The sequence below is a fragment of the Tachypleus tridentatus genome, chromosome 13, assembly GCF_004210375.1.
Source record: "Tachypleus tridentatus isolate NWPU-2018 chromosome 13, ASM421037v1, whole genome shotgun sequence".
In the NCBI taxonomy this organism is placed as follows: Eukaryota; Metazoa; Arthropoda; class Merostomata; order Xiphosura; family Limulidae; genus Tachypleus; species Tachypleus tridentatus.
In genome coordinates this window covers 176,095,698-176,115,044 of record NC_134837.1, presented here as the reverse complement: position 1 = coordinate 176,115,044, position 19,347 = coordinate 176,095,698, and the positions used below count along the sequence as shown (strand labels likewise).

Below are 19,347 nucleotides of genomic sequence, written 5' to 3'. Positions count from 1 at the left end.
TTCATTTTGACTTGTTCCATCCATTAAATGGATGATAACCTATTATCCAACCTATGAGAGTGATAATGTTCTCACCAATCTACGAGAGGTTGAATGCAGCTAAAGCCAACTATTCCTATCCTTTATTGAAACTTGGAGGAGACAAAGTATCCTTCCTTACTATTCTAAGCATGCCATGGTGTTATGGTTAGGAGTATCAACTCACAATATGCATATCGGGGGGTTCGAACCCTATGGTCAAACATTTCGCCCTTTCAGCCTTTTAATTCCACTATTCATTGATAAAAGAGAAGCCTAAGAGTTGGTGGTAAGTTGACTAAGTGTCTTTCCTCCAGTCTATCATTTCTAAATTAGAGGCATTTAGTGCAGATAACTCTCAAGTAGCTTTGTGCAAAATCCAATAATTTACCTCTTCTTTCTAACCTCATCCTGTTATTGTTAACAACTGTATATGTCATCCTAAAGAATACTGACTGTCAAAAAGTACATCATAGACACTTTCTTTTACCAACCTCACAGCGTTCTGTAGGCCATACATGGTAAATCATGTATTAAATTATAAAAAAAGAATACCAGGTTCTCTTTCACCACCACCACAACTTTAATAGTTTTCTGGTATGAGACTCGGAAGTATATATCCATTCTATTTTCTATCTTGTAACCTAGTGGCCAAAAGTGTTCTGTCTTGTATCCTAATGGCCAGGAAGTATTCTGTCTTGTAACCTAGTATCCAAAAATTGTTCTGTCTTGTAAAGTAGTAGCTAAGAAGTTCTCTCTTATAACCTAGTGGCCAAGAAGTGACTAACTTACAGGCGATTAGTGGTACTCTCAGAGAGCGCTTTTCGTATAATTTTGGTAAATACCTGGTTCTTCCGGAGTTTGGATCAACAAAATAAATACTGAAATTAATTGTTCTTTCTCACTTTACTACGACTGAAATCAAACTATCTCTATAAGTTATCTATTACGGCTACTGGACAAGATGTTAGGTTATTCATTTTTGGTAACTTTTACCTCGTAAGTGGAATAAAGACAAAACGTTTGGTCACGCTACAGTTCAGCTGGCTCTTGTCGGTCATTACGTTTGTAAGTGTACATAATACGTTCCAATGTTTATAAGACGAGTCATATAACTTGTAGCACTGTTTAACTTGGATTTAACGTGGTTAAAAAGTGATAAATATTCACAAAAACATCAAAATTTGATTTCTTTATTGTACGTACATTACACAATTTTAAGAATAAATAATTCTTTGCATTTTAAAATATTCAAATTATTACATAAAGTATAAGAGTAATTTTAAAACAATAATATTCTTTTTATCTGATTTCTTTAGAGAGTTTAATCTTTTCTTGTCACTTGACGTGTCCATAATTGTAACATTGGTTTCAATATAACTACAAAATACATTTGACAAATTGTCACATATCTAAAGTAAAAAACAAACAAAAAAACAAGAAGTTTGAAAGTCGACGAGAATGTAGGATCCACCTTCATGATGATGACTTCATTTGATGGAAGTTTCTGGTTACTAAGAAGATGAACAAATATGTAATTATAAAACACTGTACGACTCTACCAAAACTGTTTTGTTTTCCACAGATTTCGTCTAAACGATAACACCGTTGTTTCGTTTTACCAGAACCTTCATTATAATTCATAAACGTCACAAAAATGGGAAATATTAAATATATTTATATACTATCTATATATAATATACGTAATAATGATGAAATAAAGCAGATTACAATTGTAGTGTGTTATAAAATAGAAGGAAGGATAACGAACCAGTAGACAGTGGAGATCAAACTTTAACAGAAACTGAAGGGCGGTCTTTAACAGGATAATTACAATGTGGTTGGCAAAGAGTAATAGCAAGCTTTTCGTGAAACTGTTGACAGTTTAATCCACTCTGAAATACAAGGATGAAGGTAATATTGACAACAGTAAGATACACATTTAGTACGAAGTAATCCAAATGGGTGTATAACCGCTACAAAACTACAAGGATGAAGGTAATATTGACAACAGTAAGATACAGCAAGCTATTATTTGGATTTCACAATTAACATGTGTTACGCTGAATAGGCTTATATAAAAACTGAGAAAGTTAATTAAAAGGCTTAGCTGAACTGTGGAGAGTAATACGGGACATTTGTAATGATAATCCACAATTACATATTGACAAACGGTAGAGCAGCATGAGAATACGGTGTAATGTTCCATGTGATGAGAAGGTCTCACATCAAAATAACAATCACGCCCCTCGTCATGTTGACAAAACGTTAAAATCCCTTCACTATAGATCTCTTTTAGTAGGATGGTAAAATTCCTGAACTCTTTATGGTTGTTATTCTGTTAAATATCTCAATGCTGTAAGATAAACCAGACAGTAAAACTTGTCTATAAAGATAGTAACGAAATTTATCAAAAGTGTAGCATCTTTTTACGCAGTTATTTCATGACTTCCTTATATAGAAAAAAAAGATTTGCCTTTCTCTCCTATAACACTATTTTTTCTAGTGGTGGTGAGCTTTTGGGAAGATAACACTGGTATTGTGGCAAAACTTTCTTTTGGAATACTTAAATGTCTTTTTTTCTCTCAATCTTATCTTAATCATTAGGATAAAATATTATGGTATGGTAATCTATACTCTAACGCACTCCATTAATAATTAGAGAGTTGGTGCAACAATTTATGAAACAAGTTTTAAAGTAGCAAATTCTCACAGCTGAGTACGTGTTCCATATATTGTCTTCTTTGTTCTTCTCTTTGCCTTCTACAACCTCTGCATATTCAAGATTGAAAATTAAGCGATAATATATAAAGTATCTGATGCTGGATACAAAAATCAGCAAGTCATATGACAAACAGCCGATACAAAATTGCGATAGAATGGTATATATGAAACTATAATTTGTCATTGTTTGGTAATACGTAGTAGTGTGATGCTGTTCTAAATCTGATTCCTTTTGAGAACAATAAGTAATAGTTCTTTCGAATGTAAATTATTAATACATTAAAATGATAGACTAGGGACTTACAATTTCGAAGAAAGGAACCATGGTGTCGTCAGAAATAAGTTCCTGGACTTATAAAGCCATATTCTGGGGTTTGATAGCTTGTGGTGGACAAAGTACAGATTGGGGCTATGTACGCTATTTCATGGCATTATGAAACAAAATAATATGAATCAACTTGGCAGTCTAGAACTAACGAGAAAGAGATTCGTAATAAAAGTCATACCTCAGACATGAGAAGAAAATTGTAGCGCCTTTTAACAGGCAAGAATTCAGAAATACAAAGGACAATGACAAAAGCTGTCTACATGATCCAGGCAACTGTAGGCAAAAGAATCAAAAAGGATCTCTCTATATAAATAAACTATACAAGTTGCTTCAACGAAATATCTAGGATTAGAGATTCAGTTGTTGAAGACTCTATGAATATATCTATTCAAAGCAAATGCAGTGCGTCGCGACACCCTACAAAGAGTATGTGCACTCTGTTAACTATGAAAACTTTGGTGTAATTTTGTATTAGGAGACTGGTGAAACAAATTTTCAAAAGGTACATGACATACCGCGAAACTTTATCGAAAAGATTCACGATTATTAGTGGAATTGCACCAGGGGTAAGTTATGAATCAAGAGGGTAGGTACAAAGGTCAAAGAATTTTAGTTTTGGAACTTCGTGCAAAGCTATTCGAGAGCCATCCTTTATTTAGTAGTGTCAGACTAGAGGAAAACCAGCTAGTCAACAACACCCACTGCTTACACTTGGGCTATTCTTACCAGTGAAAACTGGGATTGACTATTACATCATAATATCCTTCTTTGACTGAAAGTTCGAGCGTTGTAACCACCAGAACAGGTCAAAGTATACTCTCGTTACAATCAAATCAACCTTCTTCTTACTTTGTACTGCATATAAATACAGAATTTGTAAGGAAAAGAGGCCTAATCAAGGACATGGACGGTTTTCTTTTAGTGGACATTATTCAAAATCGAGCCCTTTCCCCAGATATCGATTTCATACAGTTCCATTACTGGCTCTTCGGTCATTGAGCGGTAAATTTGAAGGTTAAAATAGCACAATTTGTAACTTTGCGCTTGACAACAAACACGGTCTTTAGTGTATGTGTTAGTTTTTATCGACAGTTTAGGTAACATATAAGAGGTTTATGTTTATTTGATGGTTTGAACTGCATATCTAGTATTTCTGTGGAAATATAAAATGATATAAATCAGTTTCAAGATTATCTGAATTTTCGTGGTCGTAATATCTAAAAGTATTGATTTCTCTGTTGAGAATTATAAAATGTTTGAAATCAAACATCAGGTTTTTATATACCTTTATAGATGTGTTTGAATCTTATTTGGCCAAATCTACTGAAAAAAAATCTAAGATATTTTATGCATGGACGACAAAACCATTATTAAAAACGTAAATGTCATTCTAATCTGGAATTGATTAATTACTGAGTGCTTTATGTGTTTTGGTAATATTATTTGTTAAAATCCTCCCATACATATTTTAACTTAGGCTTATTGTATTTTCCACTGCATGTGCTGATATACATTTACTGCAATGTCTACGCCTTCAAAACCTCAACTACATGATAAGAGTGAAATGACGGAAAACAAAACAAAGAGCTCACCTTGCTGGTGAATCTGGATTTTATCTTGCGGAAAAGAATTCCTGGTGACGTAAACGAGAGAGAAGAACATGAAATCGGTGCCGGTAACGTGTTTGCTCTTTTGGCCTCTTCGATTATTTTTTTTTTCTCACCAGGGCTCTTTGGACTATCTTCTGTTTTTTGTAAAACTCTGCAAAGTTGTTGACAATGATTGGTACAGGCATCCCAACAACCACTACACCAGCAATACAGCAGACACTCCCAATCACTTTGCCAGGTAAAGTAACGGGAACCATGTCTCCAAAACCAACAGTCGTCATGGTAACACAAGCCCACCAAAAGGCAGAGGGAATGCTGGTGTAAAGTGTTTCAGGTTCGTCTTTCTCTGCAAAATAAGCGAGACTAGAAAAAAACACGATGGAAATTACAAGGGATAAGATGAGCAACCCGAACTCTTGGATACTTTTCTTCATTGTATATTCCAAACTTTGCAAGCCTCTAGAATGTCGAGCCAGTTTTAAAATTCTCATATCCCTTGCCACACGGAAGATTAGGATAATTTCGTGAATGTTTTCCAAATCTTTAGGGACAATATTTGTAGCTACAAGAATTGAAGACACGATGAAAGGGGTAATAACTAGGAGGTCAACGATGTTTAGTATACTTTTTAAATACTTCCCTTGTTTGGTGCAGAAAATAATCTTAAGATATATTCTATACTAAACCAAACCACACATGTGATTTCAATCATACCCAGTTTTTTGTTTTCTTTGTGTAGCGGAATTTCTTCATTGACATCTTCATCATATTGTTCCTTTAAGGAAGGTATCGTACCTAAAATCTGTGTGATGGATGATAGCAGGATGAAGAACACAGAGAAACTGGCAATGATCTAAAGAAAGAATTAAATTCTAATCACTAATCGATACTTGTTATCACTTTATGTAAGTATATGTGTTTAAGACATTCACGAATTACGAATTAATTCGGTTAAAAAAGGTTAGAAGAACAGTGAATGAATGTAAAACCATTCCTTGTTACCCATTAAACATTTTCTTCCAATACTTACACATGCACAGAAACGGAGATTTGGAGGCTATTGGACTTTGGCCTGATTAATTGAATATTTCGATACCCTCTGGGGCTATTATGTATGTATCTATTTTCCCAGATTCAACTATACCTGCTTCGAAGCTATTTTAATGTACTAGTAGTCCGATCAATGCCTGAGGCGTGCTTCTATCGATCTTTTAACATTGGGAAAGTAGAGGTCAGCGATACTTCTGGACTTAGAATACTAAAATCCGGGATTCGATTCTCATCAGTATACGAAATACAGATAGCCCATTGTGTTGCCTTGCGCTAAAACAAACGAATGCGTCTAGGAAAGTTCTCAACAACAAATTTTAACAGTAGCTCAGTTAATGCCAAGTCTCTTGTCACTGTGAATCATCTTATACTTAAGTAACAAATCTCATGAGAATAGTCCTAACATCATGAGATAAGATATTCAAAACGGTGAACGTACTTTTCTACAATATATAAAGCCATAAGTTTAGCATATAATCTAAATTTTTTTTCAAGTTACTAATATGCATACGCATGTGAAAATAGTTTACTTTTAATTAAGTACAAAACTGCACAATGGGCATTCTTAGATAATTCCTTCAAAGGGATTAAACCCTAAAAGTTAGCGCTGTAGGTCCCCAAGCTTATGGACGTGCCACGTGGAAAGGGGGAAAGTAATTGGGGGACTAGTGAAACAAAGAAATTAGTAATGAATGTACTTTATTTATACGACTTCATATAAGATAAAAGGATAATAAAATGAATGCAGTATTCATCTGGTAGTGATAACATAAATAAATAAAAAGAAACGTACTTTGGCAGCCACTGAAGTATCAGGTTTTTCCACTAAGTTCCAGACAAACTGCTTACATTGCGCATACTTTCCTTCTTCAAACTTTTCAACTTCTGTTCTAAAAGTAAACCGTTGAACATCTAAGTCAATAAAAATTGATTCATTTTTTCATAGTATTTGCTCATATAGCAAAGCTCCATACAAGTTTCTTTTAACATCCAGTAATCAAAATCGTCAGTGAGCGCCCTCACACAAAGTTCGTCCAACAAATGGAATTTTCCAGTGCGGTAAAAATTAATAATCGAAGTGAATGATGCAGGACTGTGATCAAAGAAAAACTCGTTTTCATCAGGATTATACTCGTCACAGTATTCTTCAAATTCCTCAGGATCTCGGCATAGTCGTAGACGACCTAATCGGGTTTGAGGGAAGCGCTTCAAAGTATTCCACATCACTTGATGTTTGACACCACCAACATTTAGAGTCACCATGTGGTTTTTGGTTTCAGTAAGATCAGCCACAGAGTCATTTGGAGACAAATCAAGACCATCTTGTGTTTGCGCATCATTTATATCTTTTAAAGAAATGGGTAAACTACAAGAATATTGTGACTCTTCCACAGATAGGACTGGATGGTTACTTTCTATTTGATGCCAACCAGAGATATCTCGATGAGATGAGTTATTCGTATGAAGTTTCTCTACCAAGTCCATTTCTTCAAGTGATACTGATGACCCCAGCGTAGACATTCAAGTCAGTTTTAATTCACTGGAAATATGAATTCGTTTCACAGGGACTGCAATGACTTCTTGGCTTTAGAAGCAACTGAAATAAGAATATTTATGATAGGATATGTAACATCTTTCATCTTAAAATGTGAAGGGTGATAGGTGTTTGCAAAAGTTTTCAACTAAAGAACGAAAAAAAGATGAAAATCTGGAAGAATACGAAACAGTTATTATTATTTTTGGAAAGAAATACAAAATGTTTATTCTACCATGCAATAAATCTAGATCTAATACACCCCACAAGCCTATCAGCTTCTAAAAACTCTACCAGCAAATATTTTCAGAATCTATTTTTTAAGGGTTCATTTAAATATACATCCGTCACACAAGTCTAATTCATTTCAATGTATATATATATCTCTTGGTTAGAATTTCATAGACATGGCCAAGTGGTTTGGGCGCTCAACTCGTAATATGAAGGTTCGAAACCCCGTCACACCAAAGCATGCTCGTCTGTTTCAGCAGGTGGGGGCATTATAATGTGACGGCCAATCAACTTGTCTTTAGTAAAAGAGTAGCCCAAGAGTTGGCAGGGGGGATAACTAGCTGCCTTCCTTCTAATCTTACACTGCTAAATAAGGCATGGCTAGCGCAGATAGTCCACGTGTAGCTTTGCGCAAAATTCAAAACAAACCAAACTGTTTATGCCTCTACTAATAAACTTGTACCATTTATTCCTGTACTAATGTATTTCATTAATCATTTAAATGCAATATTTGTTTTATTTAAGTTTTTAGTAGTTCATGGTACTTTAGGGACACGGGGAGGGATAAATTAATGAGTCACAGGTGTATTGCTGAATTATTGTTATGTGACCACTGTTGGTCCGACAAAACGGATAATCCAGCAAGGCTTTGGAACCAAGAGTGCAGGAAATTCGGTGGTGTACCTTTACCACTTAAGAGTCTTCAATGTGTGTATTTAGATTATTTTTATGTTTTTGTTCTTGCTTCTAAAGTGTTTTGGTGTAAATATCTATATCACTGTAATATATTCATTTGTTTTATTTGTACCGTTTTTATGCACATGCCCTCAACATATGACGGATTAAATAAATTAATTAAAAAGACACTCGACTTTCATTTAGAAGTCACTTGTTCAAATCACTACCGTAATATTCATTATTATTTTTCAAATGTACTTATTACTATATTTATAACAAATTCTTTGCATATTTGGAAAAACAAGAATACAGTTATGGATTCATTCTGGAATAATATTTGGAATAATGTATATAAAAGCCAGTTGTATTTTGGTAATGCTGTGGTTTGTCTGTGTCTTAGCGATAAAACTATGACCTGATATTGTTGAATTAAATACGTACATAAAACTTCGAAGTTTACGAAAGCTGGCTTGAATTTTACTTTTTTCATCGCTTTACCTTTTACTTCATACACACGTTTATCTTGATGAAAACGTTTAGAAGTTCTTGTCGAGTTTCAAAACCATCCAATGTTTTTATTAGGTTTTCGTGAAGTTTGTTAGTTATATTATTACTTTTTAAAAGGTAAAACACGTTTTTCTTTATTTCTCCCAACCGTATTGTCACTAGTCTTAACTAATGATGACATCTCAAATTAATTATTATATTTAAATAATCTTCTTTCGACCTTTAAACCGTAATTTCTAGGTTATATTATGCAATTAGAAAAATACGTCTTGGTACACGTGAAATACCGATAAATTTATGTAACCTTCCACTTATCACAGAGCCACTTAAGAAAGACAACTTCATGAAATAGATAATTTGGGTCTAGTTCAACAATTTCTGCTGGAACGTTATGGGTAAAGATTTGGGCAACAAAAGTATGTTACTGAAACTATGGTTTCTTACCATCAGAACTTGTTTATTACTAGCCTTATGATGAAGAGGTAATTTAATATATATATAAAAGCCACTGTCTATCTTTTGGTAACATATTAAAACTTTGTTAAAAATTTAAAACATCATGTTATACAGAATGATGCCATTAAACTATATGGTGTGCTAAGAAAGTAATAAGCCATTAACCTCATATCTATAGAAAGTAATGAAGACGATTTTTTGAGAAACAAAATTTAATGTAAGAAAAGAAACATTTATTGTAATTTAGGATTTTTTCTAAACTTTATTGTGGCATGTATGGGGAAATTTAATAAACAAACTCACTGAACGAAAGGCGAGGACGTTGGAGGGGGGGGTAACAAACCCCAACCCCTCATTTCTTAACGGGCGAGGCTAGCTAGCTACATACTAAACACCAGTGACTATGAGTTAGAAAGAATTAAATATATTTTACCCCAACAGATGACGCTATATTATATTAATAAAAATATTTTTCGCCTTAGGTAACAGATTTTTAAACATTTAGTCAGAAAATTTTTATGAAACGTTAATGTAAAAAAGAGTTTTATAAAAATTCGATTTATTCATTTGTTACGATATTTTAAAGGTAGGTTAGAAAAGAACAAATTTTTTATTTTTGTAAATATTACTAGGAATTTGTACATTTGTCCTTTACCATAAAACTCACAGATTTTACCATCACAATTAATAATTCGCTGGATTAAACATTTGACAATTCAGGAATATTTCTTTGAGTTTTCTTCTTGTTTTTATTATAAGCCTTTGCCAAGAAGATTTGAACATACCATAAAAATATCATATTTTAGCCCAACTTCTAATCAACAACCACCATTACCCAAAAAGTTTTATTTTTAAAATACTTGAAAATGAATCAGCATTCACCGTAATATGACAGAAAATCAAGTTGTAATAACCTAAATTTAAAAGCTTTCACACAAAATGTTAAAAGACTATAGAATAGCCAGTTATTTACAATGAAAAAAATGATAAAAATGCAGACTCGGCCAAACGTTTTAATATAACATAGGCAATTTAATTATGTACTTTTTCATGGGACACAAACGTCTTAAAACAAATAAATGCATAAGTTACAATTAAACATCCATTGGCAATCTGCAGGATTACAACGCTATAATTCTGGTTTCGATACCCATGATGTGTACAGCACAGAGAACCTATTGGGTATCTTTGTGCTTAACCAATACAAAATCTTACTGATGCGAATGAATCATTAGTTTAATGCTGTTTAATTACCCTGAGCTTGTAAAATCCATTGTTTTAAACACCGCCGTATACAATCACTTGTACTGTAAAAATGTTTACTTCCAAAGATTAGCTCCCCAATGGCACAGCGTTACGTCTGCGGACTTACATTATCAGAAAAATGGTTTCGATATCTCTTATGGGCAGAGCACAGATAACTTATTGCATAGCTTTGTGTTTAACTACAAACAAACAAAGAAACTCAAATATTAAGCATAAGAACAAGCCAGTTCCAAATACTTTAGATGTTCGAGACGTACTTTTGTTTTAAATGTTATTAGAGACAAAGTCTACTTACTTTCCCATTCAGAAGACCCTAATTAACATGAATCATTACTAATAAACGATTAACCCTTCATTTGTTCAGTAATAAAACAAGAAAAAAATACGTGAATACAATACTAATAATCTTTGATAAGATAATCACTAATTTTCTCTTTATTTGACAAAAACATTATGTAGGAACCAGTGATACACCAAAAAGCACTAAGTAGGTGTGCAAAAACGGTTATTAGCGAAATTTTCAATAGAAAACAACAGTCTCAAATCACCCCAGATAAATAAAGTTATTGTTCGCTTTTTAGACTGTTTTACAAAAGTTGTCCAAATTTAGATTTATTATTATAGCAGTTGTATTTTGTTTTAAAGGTTTGTTGGTAGTTAACAATAAATCTACGCAAGGGAAATTCTGTACTGTGTCCACAAGGGACATCGAAAACCGGTTTGTAGCATTGTAAATTCACAGACACACCGTTGAGCCACTGAGAGTGTATTTAAAGAAATCGTAATTAATTCTACTTTTATTTATAATTATTTAAATTAAGTTGTCTCCACAGAATATGATGATTGAGACAAAATTAGTTACTTATAATGAATTATTAAAATGGATTGAAATTAATTTTCTACCCGAATTTGTTTTTCACTTTTCTTTATAATCGTATATCACTAAATTAAAAATGCTTATTATTACAAAAATAGTTTAAGTCTTTATAATTTGACGTTAACATTTTTTATACTATGTCACCTCACAACGAGACCGTGGCATAATGGTAAGCGTGCTCAGAACGTGAATCAAGGATTTATGGTTTGCGTTCCTTTGCCACGAAAGGTGCTGAACACTTTGGTGGCGTGAGTGCTCTATAAGAGTGGTAGTCAGACCCAATATTTTTTTACTCTTTTCATTCAATATCAGAGCTCACCAACTGACTGGAAGGTAAAACTTGTGATCAAAACAAGCTTTGTGTACAAAATCCAACGACTCGTATGAGCTGATAGTATCTAAAAACCAATTTTGAAGAAGTTTTTTTACAGATGAGTTTCATACAACTCTTGATTGACCAGATGGGTGGATCAGAGGAAGGCTGAGACATCATCAAGGAAGAGAAGGAGGAGTGATATTTTGGGCTGGTATCATTGGTACTGAGCTTGGGGGTCCATTTAGAGTACCTGATGATGTAAAAGTGACTTCTGAAGCCCATGTTGCATTTTTTAAAGACAACTTAAAACCTTGGTAAAGGACCAAGTCTATGGGATTCAAAAGAAAAGCCATTTTTATGAGATATAATGCCCCATCTCATGCTGGTTATGGTACATTGAATTATCTTTCAAAATTAGGCTTGAAAACTAACTAACTTTCTGAATGGCCAGCTTCCTCTCTAGATTAAAACCCCATAGAGAAATTGTAACATATCATGAAACTTACGATTTATGCTGGTGGAAGAAAGTTTACATCAAAGGATTGATGATCTCTGGAATATTGTACTATCATCTGCAAAGGATGATGAAGTAAAAGACATTTAAAAACTGACCAACTCTGTCGATATTAGGTTTATCAAAGTCGTGTCAGAAAATGGTTGTTATACCAACCAATAAATGAGGTATCCTCTTCTGATTCTTATGTATTAAGCGGTTTGTGGGTTTTCTTTGGTTAACATAGATTAATTGTATCAGTTTTATTTATTATTACCACCAATGGCTGTTATTTTTGTGCTGTAGAGTCAGTCATTTGCCAGGAACTTGCTTAATTATTTTCCACTGTATATCTCATGGCATTTTAGAAAACCTTGTTTGTTAGTAGATTTCGATGACAATTGCACAGCTTGTGTATAACAATATGGAAGTTAATCTACATAAATTTAACCTGGATCATAAATATACTTTTCAAAATATTCGGGCCCGGCATGGCCTAGCGCGTAAGGCGTGCGACTCGTAATCCGAGGGTCGCGGGTTCGCGCCCCCCGTCGCGCTAAACATGCTCGCCCTCCCAGCCGTGGGGGTGTATAATGTGACGGTCAATCCCACTATTCGTTGGTAAAAGAGTAGCCCAAGAGTTGGCGGTGGGTGGTGATGACTAGCTGCCTTTCCTCTAGTCTTACACTGCTAAATTAGGGACGGCTAGCACAGATAGCCCTCGAGTAGCTTTGTGCGAAATTTCAAAACAAACAAACAAACAAACAAAATATTCGTATGAACAAACCTTGCATAATGATTTGACACGCACTTTACTGAACTGTGTGATTATACCTCTCAACATATTATAAAACTTATTTTATCAGTTTAATACAAGTTATTTCGTTCGTAGTTTCGGGAATTCAGTGTGTAACTATTGGCGACTTGCTCGTCCTCAACGGTAGCCACTTTCGCCACGTGGTAACCTTCAAAATATGTACCGAAACAATGACTAATTTATCTCAACATAATTATTCAACATAATGACTCAGCAGTATATTTAAAGTTACTAAGTTGTTTCACGGATATTCTATTACACATTTTTATTTTCTCTCATGTACTGTCTGTTGCTGACCATTTATGCAGTTCATCTCTCAACTAACACGTTACACAATGTCCCTTCTATAAGAAGCCCCCCCCTCCAGTGGCACAATGGTATGTCTCTGGACTCCCACCGCTAGAAACTTGGTTTCTATACCAGTGATGGGCAGAGCACAAATAGCCCATTGTGTAGCTGTGTACTTAATTCCAAATAATCAATCAATAATCAATTAGAAGTGTCTTTTCTTGGCCGAAAAGGGGAGGAAACTTTCTGCTGGTTCGCCATTTCTTTTGAAAGACTGGATGAGATAACGTTGCAAAAAGAGGATATTTATCCTTCTCAATATCCAACCTAACAGATGAATCCTTACAATGAACGTAAAACTTCTTGGGCAATAATTTGTAAGAGCCTAAAGAGAGATCTGTAATGCTATTTTTTATACGACTCTGATTTTAAGTCATTGTGTGAGATATAACATTTGCATTTAACTTTGTTTCTTACAATAATTTTTCCAATGCTTCGATTGTATTTGGCGTTTAAGTCGTAAAGTTTAGGATAGTTAATAAGTTAGCACGAAAATGAAGTTTTATTTCATTAGCTCTATAATTTATCGTTAAATAAGGCGACGGGCTGCTTGGTGATAATGCACAATTATAGAGTGCAATATTAATTTTCGGTATAAACTTCTTAAACGCATAATGAGTTAAATTATTCACTTACAGGTTAAATTATTACTTACTCACTTGGCTCCTTTTGCCAAGCAAGTATTAGTCATTTGTTGTGGCGGTGGCGAAGAGATACTGAAACATGTAGTCACTTTTAATGTTGCCCATCGCCAAATAAATTTATTTACTTTTAAAAGTTGTTTTTACTTTTCAAAAACATTGTAATCAGCAAGTCAAATTTTGTAACTGACAAAAAAGTATTGAAAATTGTATATGTAATAGAAAAAGTAAACCGCACACCTATTTATTCGGTGTGGAATCGAACTTCGATCTTAGCCGAGACAGGCGTGGATATTCATCACTATACTACCGATAAATGTATTTTGGTGTGAATAATTTTCTTTCTATATCATTAGCACTTTATTCTGATTAAAAATAAAATAAAAAGAGATAGCGCGACTTATTATTAATTCATGTCGCAATCTATTTATTAAACACCAATACAATAACTTTCAGTAACTAGAAAATGAAGGAAAGTTAAATAAAATTATTATTAAAATCCAACTTGAAATTATTATTAAAATGCAACATGATATTATTAATTTTTCAAAAGAGTTTAAAAATAGTGCTCAAGTCTGGAGACGGTTTATGTGAAGCTACTTTAAAAAAGTTGGAACTAAATTGTACAGTATTATAAGTTCTAACGTCTTGGAGATCCTAACTTTAACATTCTTGTTGCAACGAATGAAACAAAGTTTATGAAGTAGATTCAACTCCAATTAAAGCATGGGCTTACCGGGCTGAATTCCAGGGCTTCATACTAATTAGGGGGCCTCAAGCTATGACTATAGATGTACTGCATGTAGAGGTTCTGTCTCGAGAGAACCTGTGAGTATTTTGTCTAATTGTATCCTATTAATAAATATTTTTTGATTTAGGTGATTACGCATCCTTTCGTTTACTTGCGTTAAATGAAAAAAAAAGTCATTATGAGCTACAACCATTTGGATCGAAACTCGATTATTAGTGATTTGAGCCCTCAAGCTTACCGTTGAATCATCAAGCGCAAACGTTGGCTTAATTGTTGTTGCCGTGAGCTGGGTACCTGGTGGTATGGATCATATGTGATTTGAACCTGCTAAAATCTTGTCAAACAGGTTTCTACACTTTTGTTTATCCTTGATTTTGTAAGCACAATTGACTAAGGTGGCATACTTTTCATGAGTGTAGGTAGATGCTGCAGCACTGGTAGCGCTATATAAACGAGGTTTCAAGACAAATGTTTCATCCTTCTATTTCATATCATGTACTCACAGTAGAGGAGACGTTATCACCAGATCTTCTTTGTAGAAAAGTGACGATATAGGAACGATTTTTGTATGTCTATCAGTTTCGTATTTTATTTTGTTTATTTATATCATTTACTGATTTTGAATAAATTACTCTTTTTTTTTCGGTAAGTTAACTCAATATTTAGAAAGCAGTTCTTGGAATTACTTATAACAAATATGCAATATCTCCAATATGAATATATATATCCTCAAAAAATTGGTGATCCTTTTATTGGTGTAATAATAACGAAAGAAAATAGGAAAATAGATTTAAATTTCCATGGCGTACATATTAAACAAAAATTTATTCTGCTGTACATTTAGGTTTTTTACTGGATATTTTATTGTGGTTTGGGGCAAAGTTGTTGTTTTTCAGTTTGAACTGTATCTAGCCATTATTTCCTTCTAAGTACCAGTTTGACAGAATATTATGATGTCTCAGCTTTCTGTGCTATTGTTTCTTGTAAGTGCTTCTCTAACACGTTAGCCATGTCAAGCTGAAAGTGCCAGTGGTCAACAAACCTCAGATCAAACAACAGATATCACAACTTCAGACTTCTGGAGGCACATCGACCTGAAGTTTTAAGAAATACCAGAAGAAATTAAACGAAAGGTCGCGGACGTTGATGTCAAAGAAACCAGTATCACAGTCGATGTAAGTTACTTTAATGGTATTAGTTTTTCTATAACCTCTTAGCGTGAGGCTACTAACTCATGCGGATTCACTTACATCTAAGATAATTGATATTATTATAAAACCTCTACTAAACACATAGATAGAGCAGAATCTTAGTTTTCAGCGTATGCTGACAGCTATTTTGTTATTGTATTCTCAAGACACTGCTATAGGTATTAAAATGTAATTAAAATAAAGTACAGAACAACGTTTTGACCTGTTAACCACAATATGACTTAAGAAGGTCGAAACGTTGTTCAGTATTTTATTTTAATTAAAGTTTTAATACCCATACTAACTATCTTGAGATACATTTTTACTTCATGTGGGTTGTTGTTAGTGATCAGTATCAAAACATAATCCTTACTTCAAATTAATTTGTTTAAAAATGGACAACAAAAGGCCTCGATATTCCTACATATTTGCTCTATTGATGACAAATTTAAGTAAAAAATGAAACTTATTTTATGAGGGAGTTGTGACAGTTTATAACGTATATGAACGTTCATATTATTTGCCTAAATACGTACATAGTTTCAACTATTAGCTTTACATGCCAGGTTATCTACTGATCAACTGATGATGTCAGAGTAGTGACAAGATGGCTATTAATGTTTACTTGAAATAGTACATTTTCTTTTGCTACACATAAGTTAACCAACTACATCATATTCTTAACTTTACACACCAGGTTATCTACTGTTCAAGTAATGATGTCAGAGTAGTGACAAGATGGCTATTAATCTTTACTTGAAATGGTACATTTTCTTTTGCTACACATAAGTTAACCAACTACATCATATACTTAACTGAAGAACATTGGAAGGTAAATCACAGGTTAAAGATCAAAATGTTAATAATCTTCGTATTTTGTACAACGTAAATTCAGTGGAAGTGTTGAGTTCGGTAAACATAGAAACTCAGTGGAAGTTCGGTAAACATAGAAACTCAGTGAAAGTGTTGAGTTCGGTAAACATAGAAACTCAGTGGAAGTGTTGAGTTCGGTAAACATAGAAACTCAGTGAAAGTGTTGAGTTCGGTAAACATAGTACAACAAAAACTCAGTGGAAGTGTTGAGTTTGGTAAACATAGTACAACAGAAACTCAGTGGAAGTGTTGAGTTCAGTAAACATAGTTTAGCAGAAACTAAGTGGAAGTGTTGAGTTCAGTAAACATAGTTTAGCAGAAACTAAGTGAAAGTGTTGAGTTCAGTAAACATAATATAACAGAAACTCAGTGGAAGTGTTGAGTTCGGTAAACATAGTACAACAGAAACTCAGTGGAAGTGTTGAGTTCAGTAAACATAGTTTAACAGAAACTCAGTGGAAGTGTTGAATTCAGTAAACATAGTACAACAGAAACTCAGTGGAAGTGTTGAGTTCAGTAAACATAGTACAACAGAAAGTCAATGGAAGTGTTGAGTTCAGTAAACATAGTAAAACAGAAACTCAGTGGAAGTTATTTGATAAGATATTTGACCCTTTCTTGAAGAGTCAAAGGCCATGTCATCGAGATTGTTGTTTTGCGTTCTAAATTCTTATTCAAATACTATTTTATGATTTATGCCAATAAGTTTCGTATGAAATTGTAGATCATAATCAAACTTTACTATTATATGAATTAATTTCTTAATTTAAAGTAAATATTAAAATAACACATCTAAATATAAATTGCTGTGAGTCACATGGTATATTGAATGCGGCACTGGTTAAAATTAGATGTTTGTGATGTCAAAATACTAATTCCGTAGTTTCATATAAATTAGCAACTCAAATCACCAATATTAACAAGCTAGAATATAAAATAAAAACCATGTACCTTTTTTATTTTGTTGAGATACAGCTAATATACTGAATCGAACAGAGTGGCCCTATTCACCTCTTTCTCCTTTTGTAAACATGGCCCCTTATGTACATGTAGTTCAATATGTGACATGGGAATAACCAACGAACAGCTTAAAATGCCCCCTAATAGTTTTTTTTCAGTCATTTTAATTTATTTAAATGCTTTCACATTTTTTCAAACCAACATTTCAAGGATATAGATTGTGTCTTTAGTATGCTTGAAGTTTCATTTTTTTAGACCTAAATATAACTGAGTCACTAAACTTGATAAATTACAGTGGAATTCTGTGGTATCAATATAATTTTATGTGATTTTTTGTTATTCAAATGTATGTACAAAACGTAAAAATATGTTTTGTTCATATTCTCTACGTGTGAAATTTGAAAGGCTTAGCAGCAACCAAGTTCAAAGATCGTAGTTTGAAGAGATAATTATTTGCTTCTTTATTTATTGTTCTCTGTTAAAAAAATAAGCCAGTAACTTATTTCTAAATAGTAATTATATATATATATATCTAGTGTGTAATAATTGAAATATGACTACGTATTACAAAATACTAGTAATACAAGATCACTTTGTAAAGATTAAAGGTCAGTTTTATGTTATTGGATGTTATAACTTGAGTTCACCTATTGGCCTGGCATGGCCAATCGCGTTAAGGCGTGCGACTCGTAATCCGAGGGTCGTGGGTTCGCATCCCCGTCGCGCCAAACATGCTCGCCCTTTCAGCCGTGGGGGCGTTATAATGTTGCGGTCAATCCCACTATTCGTTGGTAAAGAGTAGCCCAAGAGTTGGCGGTGGGTGATGATGACTAGCTGCCTTCCCTCTAGTCTTACACTGCTAAATTAGGGACGGCTAGCACAGATAGCCCTCGAGTAGCTTTGTGCGAAATTCAAAACAAAAAAAAGTTCACCTACACTGCATCAAGGAAAGCTATGTGATGTTTGCCAGGCACCACTGGAAGGTCAACATAATAAAAAGTAATAAACATATATAAATTTGTATAATGTTATAAGACTTAAGCTGATTCGACTAAACATTTGTATTTCTGTCTTATAATTTTTAGTCATTCTGGCATTCTCAATTTTTTATGATGGTTCCAAGGTAGGTCATATTGACAGATCCCACAGAGTTAAAGTAGATAATATATAATGTCTTACTGTAAGCATACGTTTGAAATGAATTTAGGAAATTTGATAGATTACACAAATATTAGATTTTTATGATGAAGAATACATTTTTAATCACTTCACATTCAGTCTAGTAACCAAACAGCCTCAATATTTTTGCGAAAAATAAGTGTAATAATAGTATTTCATTAAAAAAAATGTTGTAATCTTTTATAAAAGTCGACCAAGTCGTGTGAAGATAAACATACTGCATCAAAAGTTATAGTTTAAGTATTTATTGTGTATATGAACTTGTGTATATTGTGCCAAGTTTATTGTGAAAGGGTTAATATGTTTAAAACCTTGTAACAAACTTGTGTTTTGACCAAGTACAGACAAAAATCTGTACTTTTTGGCCTAAATTTGGGGCTAATTTACAAAACTGAAGTTAATGTATAGAAAAAAAATCACTGTGAAAAAACTACTTCAGTAAAACAGATAAACATGTATTGAAACATTAATTTATTACCTTCTATGGCTTACAAATAACA

At 33.4% G+C, this 19,347-nt stretch overlaps 2 protein-coding genes across 5 annotated transcripts in view; one reads left to right on the top strand and one right to left on the bottom strand.

The window, feature by feature from the left end:
* Positions 1–1,805: 1,805 nt before the first annotated feature.
* On the bottom strand, positions 1,806–7,251 carry LOC143236382 (potassium voltage-gated channel protein Shab-like). The gene is made up of 4 exons (XM_076474647.1): positions 6,719–7,251; positions 6,524–6,620; positions 4,794–5,360; positions 1,806–1,913 (listed from the first exon to the last, which is right to left on the bottom strand). The coding sequence occupies exons 1-4, from the start codon at positions 7,249–7,251 to the stop codon at positions 1,806–1,808; spliced, it is 1,305 nt and encodes a 434-aa protein (XP_076330762.1).
* Positions 7,252–14,902: 7,651 nt separating this feature from the next.
* Positions 14,903–19,347, top strand: part of LOC143239796 (DNA-directed RNA polymerase II subunit RPB1-like) — a 77,544-nt gene continuing 73,099 nt past the window's right edge. For all 4 annotated transcript variants that reach the window (XR_013021368.1, XR_013021369.1, XM_076481313.1 and 1 more), the window contains exons 1-2: positions 14,903–15,211; positions 15,542–15,820. The gene's annotated coding sequence lies outside the window, so the exon portion shown is untranslated. The remainder of the gene's footprint in view (positions 15,212–15,541; positions 15,821–19,347) is intronic.